At 33.8% G+C, this 17,315-nt stretch overlaps 1 protein-coding gene across 1 annotated transcript; it reads right to left on the bottom strand.

The window, feature by feature from the left end:
- Positions 1–11,819: 11,819 nt before the first annotated feature.
- LOC112293469 (putative GTP diphosphokinase RSH2, chloroplastic) lies at positions 11,820–16,135 on the bottom strand. The gene is made up of 6 exons (XM_024542915.3): positions 14,622–16,135; positions 14,250–14,435; positions 13,569–14,029; positions 13,274–13,432; positions 12,775–13,135; positions 11,820–12,470 (listed from the first exon to the last, which is right to left on the bottom strand). The coding sequence occupies exons 1-6, from the start codon at positions 15,648–15,650 to the stop codon at positions 12,102–12,104; spliced, it is 2,565 nt and encodes an 854-aa protein (XP_024398683.1). The 5' UTR covers positions 15,651–16,135; the 3' UTR covers positions 11,820–12,101.
- Positions 16,136–17,315: the final 1,180 nt, after the last annotated feature.

Below are 17,315 nucleotides of genomic sequence, written 5' to 3'. Positions count from 1 at the left end.
ATTATTATTGACCATGTTCTAATCACCTCTTGAAATATAAAACAATAGCTTATCTACAAAGTCAAGCGACATTTGATTTCTTTCTTAATATTGATTATAAGCATATATGTTTACAATACTAATAAAATCTTATAGGATATTGCTCAAGATAATCTTTAGAATTCTATTATCTATTATAGAGCTTATATTGTTGATTAAGTGTTTCAATATAGGAGAAATAAGAATATACATTCCACAAGCTCTAATACTATTTTGGTTATTTATATAACCATGAGTAGCTTTTAGAATAAAAATAAATTATATTTGATTAAAGTATATTATCCAATTCTTATGTTTTTAAATTACAAAATTTATATTTTTAGATTAAAATAATATTATACTTAAGAGTAATATTTTGATATAATTTTAGAATTTTAGCACCTTAAAAGGAATATTTAGTCAAAAAAAATTATAATAAATAACTTTTAGCTTCATAAAACAATAAAAAGGATAAGATCATACTATATCTTATTATTTAATAGTAGACATTTTTTAGATCTTATATATTTCTAATCTAGAAATAAGATTTTTTTTTCAATTACTTTTTAAAATACTCTATATTACCATTTTTTAAAAAATTCAAATACAATTTTGTTTAAATAAAAGAAGTGATTGATATAAAAGCTTATTTTTTGTATAGAGAGTGTCATTTTTTCTTAGCCTTATTGTAATGGAAAAGAAAAAATATTTTTTCTTCTCTATAGAAACTATATTCTTTACTTTTAATAATTATGGCAATATTTTTAGACATCTTTTTAATTTAAGAGCTTGTATCAATACTCTCTCATTTAGCAATGCAAATGTCAAGCTAGAATGAAGGAATGTTTAAAAAGAGGCACTTAGAAGGTGCTTTGATATCACCACTTCTAGAGGTTCTAAGCATGTTTGTATGCCTATGAAACCCACTCTTTAATTTTTATATTCTTCAAAGAAGATATCCAATCTTTAATGGTATCTATATAAACTTCAAAGTTCATTGGCTCTATATTTACTGAGAAGCTTTTAGCAACATAGGGCTTATCAAATATTCTAATCATAGATATCTTATTACAAAGAAAATAAATTATCAAAGTTAGTCAATTCTTCCTATTTTGTAAACTATTAGATATCTATTACTTCAAGATGATCATAAGCAACTTAAGTAATATAAGGTTCAATAGTTTTGGTAGAGAGTTGATTATGATTGATTCCTTGCTCGTGAATGGAGTCTTTACCAATTTGAATTTAAAAATAGTCTTATTAGACTCCATCAAAGAGCTTGGTATCTTGGTGATTTATTAATGGATTTTTAGATATTTGATATAAATAGAGATCTATAAATCCAAAGATTGTAAAGCAACTACTCATGGTTTCTAAACCTAAAAAAATATTGTTATGAAAGGACAAGCTATCATAATCATTGAGTTTCAAAAATTTGATAAGATATCTAATAATATTATAAATTTCATTCTCTTATAGATTTCTAACATTGTTTCTAGCATCACTATAGAATGGATAGAAATTGATTTTTGTAGGAGATTGATTAAAAATAGGTAAAATAGATTAATCATCCATTGAGCAGTCAATTTAGGAAATAGGATGGATGATTTAGTCAAGAGAAGTGATAAAGTAAGAAATGTTGATTGAAATCTCTCTTTTGGATATAAAATAGTTAGAATGGAAGTATAGTGGCCCAAACTGTGAGAGTCATGAGCCAAGGTATGTTTAGTACTATCCATATTGTTTTTATTTGTAAAAGAATTGAAGATTGGCATATCAATTTTAGAATATCAAAAGAAGAAATTAGTTTTAAAATCCAAGACAGTGAGAATTTTTAGTGTTTGGATTGTTAAATCAATATATACTGATTGTTTAGAGTATGCAGTAATTTACATATTATTATTATAATATGAAAGAAAAAAAGAGTGAATGAAAGAAGAAATTGGAAGAGATAGGATTACCGGTTTTAATATTTGATTGTATTGGAAGAGAATCAATAAAATGAAGGTTACAATGTAACATTCTATGGGTGTTTGTGATTATAAAAGAATGGATTTCAACTTGTCAGTTTCTTGTTAATTGAGTGAGCCTAATGTGTGAATCTCATACAAATTAGTCTTTTTCCGTGTTTGAATCCATCTATATGAGTTTATTTCAAGTAGTTAATTGCGGAAGAAGTAAAACAATAATCACATTTTTTGCCGTAGCCAAGAAATTGACAATAGTATCAAGCGTCAGGAATAAATTGTTGTAGGATGTGACTTAAGATTATATAAAGCAGATAATTTAATGGAGATAATTTGGAAGTAGAGCCAAATAAATAATTTCAGTTATATATGGAGAATGTTTCAAGCAGTAACTATGGATGATACAAGAGTATGATTAAAAAGAATAAGAACATCGCTTTGAAAAAAATAAGGCCATTAAGAGGAAGACAAGAAAGAGTATAAGCAAAAAATTTGTTGTGGGACAAGCAAGAATGGCATCATAAAAGGAAGTGTTAAGAGAATTGAATAAAGCCGTTGTTGTAAGCCTGTTTGCATATCTAAGAATACTCCACACTAGTAAGACCGTCAATATTTCAATATTATATACCATTGTAAAAGTTGCCTTAATTACTTGCAGTTAATTCTTACAATCGTCTAGTTTCTCCATTGAATCCAATAATTAAAAAATTGGGCATTCCATTGGATACTTTTTCAATAACAATTACAATCAAATCAAGTAAAACAAGTTCTTCAGACCAATATGGATTAATTATCAAAAAAAAAAAAAATTAGCGTGTTTCAAAATCCAACGTTCTTACCACCAATTCAACCTAAGAAATTTGTTGTAGATTTTAATAGTAAATTGAGGATGACTGGAAGTCCAGAAAGGCCAATTGGAAGAAACAATGTTCATTATAATAATGGATTAAGGAGAACTTTGAGACCATCAATGGCAACAGGTGGTTCAGCAGTGCTAATTACAGTTCTAATGGGAGCAGTGGGCGATCATATCACTAGTGTAGCTTTATTACTAACTTTTAGTGGATGGCTAGGTTTCGACCCAAATCAATATTTATTCCAATTTTTTACTATGTGTGTCACTAATAATGAGAGAACTGAAGATATTTGGTTGAGATGGCTACTACCAACACTAAAAGATAACGCCTTTAAATGATATAATTGATAACCTGTGGACTAGTTTCTTGATTGAGAGGCATTAAAAAATATATTTTTAATCCATTTTCAATCAATTGGATTTAAATAACATCTCAAAGGAAGTTTAATAAATAGTAGAATGATACCAAAAAAAAGCGGTGCAATCATATTACGGCCAAGTAGCAATTATCCTTTGTAAATGGCCAAATAACCAAAAGCCAAAATTGTTTGTTTTATCTATATTGGTTAATAGACTACATCCACCAAAATTAAAGATGTTTGTGAAGGAGGCCCAACCAGCCATTGTTGCTTCTTCACTTAATTGAGCTAAGGTATAGAAAAAATGTCATTATGATCTATTCCTAATATTTAGGAGCCACAGTGATTCCATCTCAAGGAGATTATCAAATGCCAGCTTAGAATGAAGCGGTGGGTAGTTCTTAAGAATGATTGATTAGGGTACAAATCTTAGTGTCAATCCACAGAGAATAGTTAATATTGTCCAATTGCAAGTTACCACCAACAAGAATAGTTTCATATTTTTCATACTCCCCATATCAAAAATTAGTACCTATGAAAGAATTATCTAATGAACTAATATCAAAGAATCCAAATAAAGCTTTGTTATTAACGTTGACAAAGAAGATGAACGAATTGGCTATTAATTTGGCAAAAGATAAGAAAAAGAGGCATAAACTGACCAATATGCACTCCAATATTTGATGCAATAATTGTAAGAAACAAAGTCATTTGATAACGAAATATTCTTCACCACTCCAAATGATTGTGTAATGTACATTTTGTGGGGATAAGCATGCCACCACCAATTACTGGAATTTACAAAAGCAATAATAGTTTAGTAATCAGACCATGATTTAACTGACTTTGTAGGATGTTAATAAAGTCTAAATCAGAAATAGATTTTGTTGGAGCAAGAATTGTTCAAATAAAAAAAAATATGAATTTTTAATTTTTACAATTCTACATATAACCAAGAATATGGATCCAATTCTCAAGGTATTGTGCAAAATCAGCAAGGATATTCCCAATATCTATCCATTCAAAAACTAATTTCAGATTTTATAGTATCAACTGGAGAGTCGGGATTATTTATCCATCCAACCTAGAACAAGCCCAGCCAGTATATACTAGTAGAAACACCCAATATTCCTAATGGAATTGGAAGAAGACCACTTTAATGTTATTGTTGTAGGCAGATAGGACATTATACTAGTGAATGTCCCAATCCAAGAGCCAATGATGAATATGCTCTAGTATGTGGAAATTATAAGCAGTTGAGACATACATATCAATAGTCTAATGCTCCATTTAATTTTAATAACTGACACTAGTAGATCCAGTTGTATAATAAGATGGAGGATAATAATCGAGGCCCATAAGATTCTTCAATAAATTTAGTAGAATATATTTATGCAGTACTTACAAGGGGCCAAAAAAAAAAAAAAAAAATGACTCAATTCAACAATTGGATGTACTAGTTACAAAGGACCAATTCAACTTAGTAATGGGAACTCCAAATCCAATACCAATATTAAAAATATTACCAATGATGGGACCTAGTCCATTTACGCAACCCAATGATGTTCTTAATATCAAGGTATTGGTTCAACATAAACCAGTACCATTATTTGTAAAGTTTCAAGAGCCATCTTATTCATTAAAAGATCTTTTTATAGATGGATATTCCAAAAAAATTCATTCATCTATTTCAATTCCAAATTCCATAAAGAAAGATATATTACTTCAAGGAGTTAAGTTGAAATCCATACAAAAGAAGAAGGCCTTGGAAATAACTACCAATATGGAACCATATAATATTTTGAAAGATTTTGATGCAATTAAACCTTCAAATTCAATGAAGCGACTCTTAGCAATTGCACCAAAATATTATTCTACATTGAATTCCTTATTAATATGACATAGGATTTATAATAATAATATATATATATATATATATATATATATATATATATATGAAATTAGTTTGAATCTTGATCTAGGCACATTGACTATTGATGTATCCATTGATAGTATTCTTATTTCTAGAGTTCAAATAGATGGAAGCTCTAGTGTGAATTTAATCATTGTGGATACAATAGAGAATTTGGATTTAGCTCAATTTTTATCCACCACATTGGTATTGAGAATAGCTGACTATAATCGGATAAAGCCTATGGATATTCTTCATAGTATTCATATTACTATTATTTGAATCATATAAAAAATTGATTATATTATCTTTTGACTACAAAGTTCTATATTATTTTATCTAATCTTATTCAGTCGATTGTGGCTATATCAAGCCAAAGCTAGAAATAATTAAGATCGTGGAACATTGACTTTTGGGAAGGGTAGAGACAAGATTGTATTGCTAATGTACCAAATTCAATATCATGGAGAATCTCAATTTTTGTATTCAAAGATGACATTTGACAACGAGGTTCAGTCTGATGTAGAGTATGATGAAGTTATCAATACAATGCAAGTTGGTGATGACCCAATTCACATACAAAAGCAGGGCATGATATACCAATGTGGAGGACCCGGAGAACATTTAGTATATCAAGAGGATACATCAAACTTTGATCATGCTATTGCTGATTGGATGAATAATCCAATGATTAATGAAGTTAGTGTATTAGAACCAAAATTGGATAGTTCCAATTTGTTGGATTATATAAAGGATTCAGAGCAAGAGAAGAAAATAAAATGAGAGATTGTTGAAAGACTTGTGTGTCAAACTATTAATCTGGGAACCAATGATATATTGCAAATTATCGAGGTATATAATAGGATAATAGATATCGAGCTAAAAAATTAGAAGGAATTCTTCCTAAGTCATAAATCTACTTTTGCATGGACATATGTGGATTTGAAAGGCATTTTTGTTGAAGTTTGTGAACATCGAATTATTTTAGAAGTGAGTGCTCAACTAATTTGTCAACTACAATATCAACTTAATCCAAAATATTCTTTAATGGTTAAGGAGGAATTAGGAGAACTTCTTGAAGTAGGTTTTATTTATCTAGTTTTGTATAAGAAATGAATTTCACCAATTGTAATAGTACCCAAAAAAAATAAAAAAATCTGAATATATCAAGATTTTTATAAATTAAATGTGGCTACTAAAAAAGACTATTTTTCTTTACCTTTTATGGATAGTATCCTAGATGCGATAGTCAAGTATGAATGTTATTTCTTTTTGGATGGATTTTTGGATTATAATCAAGTTAAAATTGCTGAGGAGGATTATATAAAGACTATTTTTCCTATAAATTGGGAGACCTTTGCTTATAAAGTTATGCCATTTGAGTTATATAATATCCCAGCTACATTTCAAAAGGTGATGATGCAAGCTTTTCAAGATAAATTATGACATTCAATGGAGATATTTTTAGATGATTTTTATACATTTAGTATCAAGGCCGATCATTTGAAATGTATTAAAAAGAAACATATCAATGTAGACCACATGTCTCGTTTATCCAATATAATGGATAATGAGCCTATCAATGATGCACTACTTGATGCAAAATTGTTTGCTATTAATGTGATCACACCTGAATATGACAAATTGATTCAATATTTGACTTCTCAAATATTTTTTCCTACATACAGTGAAAAACTTTAAAAAAATTTAATCTTAAAAAGTATGTTCTATACAATGATTGGTAACACATTGTATAAATAAGGAAATGATGGAATTTTATGACGTTGTATATTTGAAAGTGAAGTGCATATTATATTGGACAGCTATCATTTAGATAGTTGCGGAGGATATTTTGTTGGTGATAGTATTGCTCGTAAAGCTTTAATGGCGAGATATTGGTGGCCCACAATGTTTTCTGATGCACACCAATATGTATGTTGTTGTGACCCATGTCAGAAAATTGGTTGTCCTATTGGACAGTGTGCCATACCGTTGGTACTAATTTTGATAAAAGTACCATTTAAAAAATGGAGCATTGATTTTGTTGGACCCATTGTATCCACTTCACAAATTAGATAAAAAAGATATACTTTAGTCACAACAAATTATGTCACCAAAAGGACAAAGAAGGTAGCTATGAAAACTGATAATATCAATATCATTGCAACGTTTTCATATGAAAATATTATTACTCAATTTGGATGTACAAAAGAATTGATAAGTGATTAGGGAACCTATTTCACTAATACTACAATTGATACATTGATGGTTAAGTATGAAATCAAACATTGAAAAATAACTCCTTATTATGCCGAAGCCAATAGGTAGACTGAAAAGACTAATGGTATTTTATGTAAGATTTTAACTAAAACTATTTCAAAGGCAAGGACGGATTGGGATACCGAGTTATTTGTGGCTTTATGGACATATAATACAATGTATAAAGTGACTATCAATTCTGTGCCATTTCAATTGATTTACAGGTAAGAAATAATATTATCAATTGAAATGGAAGTCCAAAGTTTACAAATTGCATTAGATGAACAACTAGGTGATAAAAAGTCCCTGTAATATGGGTTAGTGCAATTAAAAAAAAATAGATGAAATTAAAGCTATTCCTCTTTTAATAATGGAAGTTACCCAAAAAAGATAAAAAAATTATTATAACAATAAACTGAGACCTAAAAATTTTATGTCCAATGTTTTAATACTACTTTATGATAATCATTTTCACAATTTTCCTAAGAAAATTTCAAGTCAAATAGCATGGACCTTATCATATAGTTGAAGGTTTTTCCAATGGATTAGTCCAATTGGAGGATTTTGTGAGTCATTAATTTACTACATGAATTAACAAGAATTGATTACGACTGTATTATACTTAAAATCCAAGATGAATTTAAATTGGTTATTAGGGAGGTGATTCCACATGAAATTGTGATAGAACTACTTATTAGTTTAGGTATTTTATGACGAAAAGGTGGTTGACAAGGTAGCTAGGGCTATAATCATTATCAGATAAGACAAGAGGAAAGTGAGGAGGGAAGAGAGGAAGGGAAAAGAGGGGGGAAAGACGTTATGATTAGCATGTTGTCATTATCACATTTGGGTAAAAGAATAAGAATGGGGCACCAATTCAAGCCTATTTTGTTGTTTTGCATTCTGTTGTTTTTTTTGTTTTGTAATATTGTGTGTTTTTAAGAGTACTAGAGAGTAATATTGATGATTAGAGCTTTATAGAGTTTGTATCATGGCAATTGAAAAAACAAAGAGAGGCACTGATAGGAAGGACAGACAAAAGAATGTGAAGGCTCAAAAAAATTAGTGCCATTGGAAATTGTGATTTTAACCAATATAAAGTCAATCCGATTGGATATTTATTGCTCTTCAATACATCAAAAAGAATTTAGGAATGAGCAAGTATATGAATTCTTATGGAGGTCAAATAATTTGCTACCAATTGATGCAAATATGTTAGAAAAGTATGTGTGGAATTACGACCCAAAATATAGTTCTAGTGTGGCGTTTGGACAGATTGTTGGGATATATGCCATTGTCTTGTAGAAGATGTTGTATCTTCTAATCTGCAAAATTTTGATAGAAGGTGAAGTGTCCTCAGATTTCAAGCCAAGAAGTTATTTCAAGATTAAAGAGTGCGCATTTGAAAAGAATCAATATTAGAAGGTGGCAGAAGCAATTATACCAAAGCTTGAAAAATGGATGCAATGCGTGCAAAAGCAGTTGGGATTGAATCAGCATACTACTTACATGTCAAAGAAACTTCATTTTGCAACAATTGGAACGATGGAAGAAATGTTGTTTAATTGGACAGCATACATGGCAAGAAGGATTCATACAAAATTGGAGTTGAAGCGGAAGTAAGAAAAGTATATTTTCCTCTTATGCTCCAATTATGTGTATGCAACAATCAGGTGTACAATGAATAAACCTCCATTAGGAAGAAAAAAAAAAAAAAAAAAAAAAAAAGACAATATCACCACCATTTCTTGAATGATGTGCGTTTGAACTGTATAAAAGAAGTATGGTGTCATCTATAGTGAAGCTAAGTATAAGACAAGTAGAAGGTGGTGAATGCAGTACCAAGCTAGAATTACAATCACCAATTTTAGGGATGTGAAGATGAGAGATTATTCGCCACAAGTCCAATTCAATGCAGGACACACCATTTTTGATAGATCTTTACCAATTGATAAGTCAAACTGAGATAGGGCAGCAAAGAATGGATTTAAACGAGATATTGACACAGATTTTCGAATTGCAAATGATAATCAGCTAATTGGATGGAGAGAACAATCTACACATGGAAGTGGAGAAAGGAAAAAAAAAAAAAAAAAAAAAAAAAAAAATGGACTAGAACAATCAACGTATCGCTAAATTGATCCGATGTGCAACTCAAGAAGAGGAGAACCAGTTACAAATGGAAAGGCAATAGAAGGCGGTGGAAAGAGCATAGATTAGAGAAAAATAAATTATGATGGAAGCATTAGAAATTGATAAATAGGAGTAGAAGGAATTGAGAGAGAAATTGACCTTAAAGCATGAAAAAGTGGCAGAATTAGAGTTGGAATGCAAGAAATTGGTTGAGCAATGGGCTTAGCAGAAGGAAACATTATAGATAGAAATTAGTAATTTGAAGGGCAATATGAATAAATTAAAAAATGATTTATCTTATAGGAAGTAGGCCAAGAATTCGACACCAACAGAATCAGCAGTGGATGTATTAAAGAAACAGATGGAGCAATAACAAAAGCAATTAGAGAGTAGGGAGACCATGATCTTACAATTGGAATCCTAGATTTGGGAATTGAGAACGTATAATGAAGATTTAATGGCCCAATTGAGGAAAGAATTGGATAGAGTGGAGGATACAGAGAATGAATTGTCTCCAGAAACTGAGATGGATGAAGATTAGTAGGAGATACAACATGAGCTAATAAGTGAAAAGTCGATTGAAATAATAGAGTGAGTTTTGGCAAGCCGTGTTGTAAATATTGTATTTACAACAAGGATGCTACATAATGAGGAGTGGAACTATGTAGAATGGATAGAAATTGGTTTCTATAGGACATTGGTTAGAAATAGGTAAAATAGATTAATCATCCATTGAACAATCAATGTAGAAAATAGGATGGATGATTTAGTCAAGAAAAGTGATTAAGTAAGAAATGTTGATTGAAATCTCTCTTTTGGATATAAAATAGTTAGAGTGGAAGTATAGTGGCCCAAACTGTGAGAGTCATGAGCCAAAGTATGTTTAGTACTATCCATATTGTTTTTATTTGTGAAAGAATTGAAGATTGGCATATCAATTTTAGAATATCAAAAGAAAAAATTAGTTTTAAAATCCAAGACAGTGAGAATTTTTAGTGTTTGGATTGTTAAATCAATGTATATTGATTGTTTAGAGTATGCAGTAATTTACATATTATTATTATAATATGAAAGAAAAAAAGAGTGAATGAAAGAAGAAATTGGAAGAGATAGGATTACCGGTTTTAATATTTGATTGTATTGGAAGGAAATCAATAAAATGAAGGTTACAATATAACATTCTATGGGTGTTTGTGATTATAAAAGAATGGATTTCAACTTGTCAATTTCTTGTTAATTGAGTGAGCCTAATGTATGAATCTCATACAAATTAGTCTTTCCCCGTGTTTGAATCCATCTATATGAGTTTATTTCAAGTAGTTAATTGCGGAAGAAGTAAAACGACAATCACAATCACTCTATTCTTAATGGCATAATATAGTCTTTTGGTCGATGCAATTATTTGTGGCACCCATGCCATATCTTGCTCTTTGTAAATAATATGTATTTTCTTGCTTTTAGCATAATTAGATCTTTATATGGTTATTAGATCTTTATTCCAAAGTTGAAACATGCAAAAGCCAATATTGGATCTATATGACAATTAATCTTTGTAGAAGGATTTAAATAAAGATAATTTTAACCAATATTTTTCCTATAAAAAGAATGTCTCATATTAGTTGTTTAAGGCCTTCTTTGCATGATTTGAGTCAAATATTATTTTTTTTATTGCCCACAAAATATACATTTATTATATTCCAACATAATTTATTTTCTTCTTTTTTTAGATGGAAATGGTCTACTACAACTTTTCTTAGTTTTGTGCCTAAGGGCAATCTTACATAACTTTTGGAAAATCCCAAAGAAAGATATTTACTTGGTGTGTATCTAATTAGATGTGATTCACTGTTTTGGCAATATAAACCATAAAAAGTAATCATATATTATTCCCAATTTAAGTCCATGAACAAGTTGATGCATTCATATTGAGTTGTGATACCTCCATCTATGTAAGCCAACCTAATGATGCTATATCCCTAATACAACTAATAAATAAAAGAGAGAAGAAAACATTACATTGTAGAAGATTTTATTTCAAAATATAATAGCAAATTAACTTAGAAATATAGATAGTAGTGAAAGAGGTTGAAAAACAAATAAATATTGATGCTATCTTTTTTTTGTTAAAAATGCAATTTATCTTTGACAGCTAGATGCCTATTACATTTCCAAATTAGTTTTCACATCATACGGCAACATTGTTGCTTGTGTTTTTGTCTCCAAACTCTAAATCCAAAATAAACAAATAAATAGAATAAAAAGAATAATGAGCACTGCGAAAATCAACTCAGATGGGTGCTGCTTAGACATGGGGATACAAAAAGAAAAAATTGACTTTGTGTTTTTGTTTTTCATTTACAAGTGTTCAGCTCAGGAACGGGCCATGTTCTAGTGTTGAAGAGTCTATCTCACATTGTCTACCACCATTTCGGGCATGACATGTGATTAACAACTGTACAACCTCTTCCAAGGCAAAGAATGAAACCTATCGAAACAATTGTTGGTGAGAATTATGTACAGTATTTACAACTAGAATGTAGCAGCTCGATGCTGCCATAATAGTGTAATGACCTGTGGATTTCCACGTCTATCAGCGTTCACATGAGACCAGCGACGCTTGGAGTCCGCTCCAATGAGGTGGTCTTTGAATCGTCAATTGAGTACAAACGCCTTAACTGCTCTCGCTGGAACTCCAAGGCTATCTTGCCGCAAGGCTTTTCCACAGAAGATGATCGCCCAAGAGGTGTTTCTCCGGGAACAACGGCCTGTACTGTAGAAAGGACCTCCACAAAGTCACCCATCTTCAATTTCTGTTCTAAATTTTCGACAAATTGATGATTTACTTGTACCCGCAGCTCTTTTTGATGGCCATAATTAGAGTTCACAGCAAAAGAATCCATATCGGACTTCCTCATAGACACCAAATCTCCTACTGTAGAACCCGGAGGCATTTCTAGCACTACAATCTGCAGAGCAAAATGCAAATGGTCAGCCACAGTGAACATCTCAGCAAACTAAAACTACTTCTCAATCACGCAAGTAACCATCCAAACTCTATTTTCTACACTACCGAGGACATACAGTACTGAACAATCGAAACCAACACTACAACCGCTCACTCCTTGGCTCCTCGAGATCACAAATGTCACGATGCATTTGTTTTGCTGATATATAATGTACGTAAATTCTCAGCACCAAGTTTAAGTCAATGCAGCTAACTTGTCAAGATTCAAAGTGAGTTCGGAAGTCTCAAGAGAGTTTAAGACTTACTCGTTCATTCTCCATTTTTATGACAAAAACTGGATCATCCTCTCTGAACAATGGTCCACAGCAAGTTGATGCATATGGACAGTCCTTATTATGCACAGGGAACGGGCAAGGCGGTTTCAGATCTTCTCCCAGTGGTGACACCCGTAATTTGGTGTCCATGATTTCACTGTGCCATGTCAAAACCCACCGAGCCCATTCCACACGTTCAGAACTGAATGCAGAGTGCTGAGTGTTGTCCTCTTTATATCTCCAATGGGCTGCTAACCCGTATTCTGCCTGATGGTGCATTTTCATTGTCCGGATTTGCACCTCTAAGGGATATCCATCGCTCCCAATTACAACAGTGTGCAGTGACTTGTACCTATAAAGAGATAAAGAAAAAAGGATTCAGCGATCAACTACAACGAACAAGACAAATCTCACAACCAACCAAGATGAAGACAATTCGTAATTAGAAGCAACTTGAAAAGGACCCATTAGGCTAGGTTTAATGCTATACCCATTGGGCTTCGAGTGAGCAATGTAGTCCTTGGACTTTCCAGGAACCTGTTTCCAAAGCTTGTGAACTATTTGCAGGGCTTCGTAACAATTATTTTCATCGGATACGATCAATCGCAATCCTCGCACATCGAGAATCTCTTCAGGAGTACGCTTTTTCCTGCACGATATCATCAAGAAGACAAGTCAGGAACATACATCCTAACGGATCACACCAATTATCAAAACATCAAAGCTCTAATAGATGTTATGAAGAAGCTGAATCTCAAGCATAGCGTTACGCAATCATAACATACTTCATCATTTTTTTATAAATGCTGTACAAATTCTTGGGTCGTCCAGATAAGTCAACGAATTGCACCCCTTCATTCCTCAATGCGTCGTCCAAATCTCTAATAGATGACATCACAAGACCTTCTCGACATCGCTCTGACAGCCTTGCTGACAGGTCTTGATGTTCGACAGGCTTCAAGCATTTGAAGCATAAATCTTCCAGCTCAGCCTTCCAGCTCCAAATGCCTAGGCGATTTGCCAAGGGCGCAAAAATTTCGAGCGTCTCATTGGCAATGCCGATCTGCTTGAGATATGGCAAAGCTCCCAGAGTTCTCAAATTGTGCAATCGATCAGCGATCTTGATGAGCACTACTCGAACATCAACCATAGCTAGAATCATTGTTCGCAAGCTGTCAGCCTCCGTTGGATCACGAACGGTGTTACTATCCCTGGCAAGCTGACTGAACTCACTCAACTTTGAAACCTGCCATCAACAGTTAAGGGCATGTCAGGTAACCATAATACATTTTTCAATTCAATCTGTCTGATATACCACAATAAAAGTACAAGTACATCTAATATTTAAAGTGTCCTGAGAAATGAGCTTCCTCAGCAGGCGGAGACATTACAATTCACAATGCTGTTTCGTGTAGGATATCTCCAAAGGATAGAAGTCACAAAGAAAATGAAGAAGATAAACATACCCCGCTGACCAAGCTTGCAACATCCTCTCCTAAAGCACCTCGCAGCAATTGCAAACTCAGATTCGAGTCATCAATAGCATCGTGCAGCAACCCTGCTGCGACCACAGTGTTTCCAACTCCAGTTGCCGCCAATATCAAGGCAGTCTCCACACAATGTGAAAGGAACGTGTCTCCATTTCGCCGGAACTGTAGTGCAAGCGTCATTGTATTCATGAGCTCAAACCTGGGCAGGATGAATGTTTGCAGCATATACCAATAATTTCGTAAAATTATGCTTATCAATAAGAGGAGCGAAGGAAATGACGACAGGCAAGACCGAGATAAAGATGTCACCACTCCTAATGACAAATGCATGAGGAAATAGGTACGTACTTGTCCCCTGTGGGCTTCTTCAGCCATTCTGAAGGCCTTGACAACGACAGGGTCACAAAACACCTTGTACCTAGCTTGTGCGCTTTTCAGGAGGTCGTCCGCTGAGGTTCCGGCTGAAGTCTTCACCTTGGCTTCCTCAGTGGTCACAGGTAAGATGCCATTAGCCTCTTCCGCTAGCCTCAACATCTTCTCCCTAGCCTCCAGAATTTCTGGTGATTCGCGATGAGATTGAGTTCCAAAGGTCTTCCCAGAGGTGTACAGCGGAAGCGTCAGAGTATCCAACGGCGAACTGTCATACGCAACAGCCCCTGCACCAAAACCTTCCACGCGGACTGGTTCCGAAGTGCTAGATGTGGTCTGCTGAGGCTCAAACGGCTGCCTGTTCATCACACGGGAGTGCTGGTCGCCAGCGCAGGTTACTGTACTCGCAACCTCAAATCCTACGCTTCTCGACGCTATGCACCTGTCCCTTTCACCCGACAAAGAAGATCTTCGACGTGACGATAATCTGTCAACATGAGGATCCAAGGGGGGAAGTCCCCCGCAACTTGGGCTTTCCCAGGCACTCACGGAATGTCCAGGTGAACCATAGCCGCCACTGCTGCGGGAAATCGGTCCTTGCAACACTGAGATGGGACTCCGCTCTTTCAGCTTCAGAGATGACGCAGGAATGTTCACAGCTCCAGGTCGAGAATCGTGACTTTCCCATGCAGTTAAACTCTGTGCAAATTCGCCATGAGTACTGCTCTTGAAAGAGCCTACCAGGCACGAGTTACTGGGGGAAGCGTCCAGCGCGTCACATCCAGAATGCTGCGAAAGCCTACTCACGTTGCTAGAGAACAAACTCGACAGCCCTCCTTGCATAGATTTCGACGAATGATGATGGTGTGCCTGCGGTCCCCGAAGATTCGCTTCAATGTCAATTGCTGGAGACGAAGGCCTACTACTCACAGAACACTGGGTACTCCAAGTTGCCGGAGGTGAGCTCGAATACATCGCCATGGTGCCCAACATGTGCAAGAATACCATACAAATACCAGCAATCAAATAAAGATATCTCCAAACCTATATCCAATGATCCAAAATTCGTCAACACCTGTTTTTCCCCCACTCTTCTCAAGCTCCAAACGCAACATGCACACCCTTACAAGTAACACTTCACCGCTTCTGTGGCAGCTGCGCAAATGAACAGCTTCACATCAATTAAAGCAACTTCATGCCAACTCTGATCTTCTGTTCGCCACGTGACTAAAACAGTCCACGCGGTCCTCCGCTCACTTACTTCCTTCCGTTCGAAGCTTCAAATCTGAGACAAGACGACGCCAAACCCTCCAACTTAAGCGGTCCCGTTCTGGTCACTTAGGACATCGGCTGTGACTCGTCTCGGCACCAAATGGAACGCGAGAAAGAGCTACACTAACCTCCACGGCAGTGCTTTCGGGAAACGCGAGCTGAGGTAAACGTGGAGAGTGCGAGCGAGCGAGCGACGGATATGCAAATGGCTATGGCGTCTCCTCGAGAGCATATTAGAATAGCCGGCTGAAGGGCATCGTTTATGAAATCCTGGGTGGCCCCCTCGTCGGCCCTCTTGCCTACCGTGCCCCTTACTTTCCTTCCCTACCTTTGCTTTGTTCTTTTCCGACCTTCCTCTCCTACAGCCCACCTGCCTCCCACCTTAATCTCCTACTTACCTACCGCCCACATGGCCCGACAGGTGGTGCGTTCCCACGCGCTCCCATGCCGGGCACCATAGCTGCCTGCCCGTGCCTGCCCGTTCCCGAAGAATGGGTTTGACATCCTTCCACTAAAATTTGAATCATAGCCATGTAACTTTTAAAACATATATATAGTGTATTATGCATTCTTCATAATAAAATATTTTATTTTTCATCCTTAAAATAGATAAAAATAAATAAAATAAAATACCCTAAAACCCTACAACTGCTAAAGTCAAATATGAAGTGTTTGGTTTTCTTGTGTTTTTTTTTAATTAATTTTACAAATTTGTTCAGCCTTTCAACAAAGAAGATGGTTCATTGCTTTACATTGCACAAGAATTTTGATCAAACGATGTTTTTCAAGTAAATGAAAAGACCAAGTAATAATTGCTAATGTATGTTTGATGAGTTGATAAATTGAACAATTATCATTTCCTTTCACTTTTTTCTTGTTGTCATATGCAAATAAATATTTAGATTTATGTTTACATGTAAATTGGTATGTTCCTAGTTAATTGTAATTCTACTTCATGAAGACAGGGTCAGAAAATAAGAAGTTTCAATGTTTGTGTTAAAATTATAATTGAAGTTTTTTAAAAAAAACTATATATATATATATATATATATAGAGAGAGAGAGAGAGAGAGAGAGAGAGAGAGATTCATCAATCATATCATTAAAAAGGAGTTGAATTATATTGTAAAGCATAATTATATTATTCATGTATTTATAAAATTTAAAGTAAATATATAAAAAAAATTAAGACACATTATTTAAAGGTTAAAAATAACAAGTAAAAGATTAAAATTAGAATGAATTATAATGCTTACACAGATTATATTGATCATTAAAATTAAAATTATTAAGAATAGTTTAACCCATGTCTGTTTCCAAAATGAAGTTTATGTTCATAAAACTCATCTTCAAAACGACATTGCTAATAGCATATTTGAATAATAAACATGTATTTTTATTT

Source organism: Physcomitrium patens, chromosome 16 (assembly GCF_059467195.1).
Source record: "Physcomitrium patens ecotype Gransden chromosome 16, ASM5946719v1, whole genome shotgun sequence".
Lineage (NCBI taxonomy): Eukaryota > Viridiplantae > Streptophyta > Bryopsida > Funariales > Funariaceae > Physcomitrium > Physcomitrium patens.
This window is presented reverse-complemented; position numbering and strand designations above follow the sequence as displayed.

Bases quoted from the DNA above. Each gene is read 5' to 3' on its own strand.
- LOC112293469 (XM_024542915.3), bottom strand. From the start codon at position 15,650: ATGGTATTCTTGCACATGTTGGGCACCATGGCGATGTATTCGAGCTCA. The intron at 14,030-14,249 runs GTATGTTTATCT...TGTTGATGGCAG, and splicing joins TTGCAAGCTTGGTCAGCGGG to GTTTCAAAGTTGAGTGAGTT. The intron at 13,136-13,273 runs GTATAGCATTAA...ATCTCTTTATAG, and splicing joins GCTCACTCGAAGCCCAATGG to GTACAAGTCACTGCACACTG.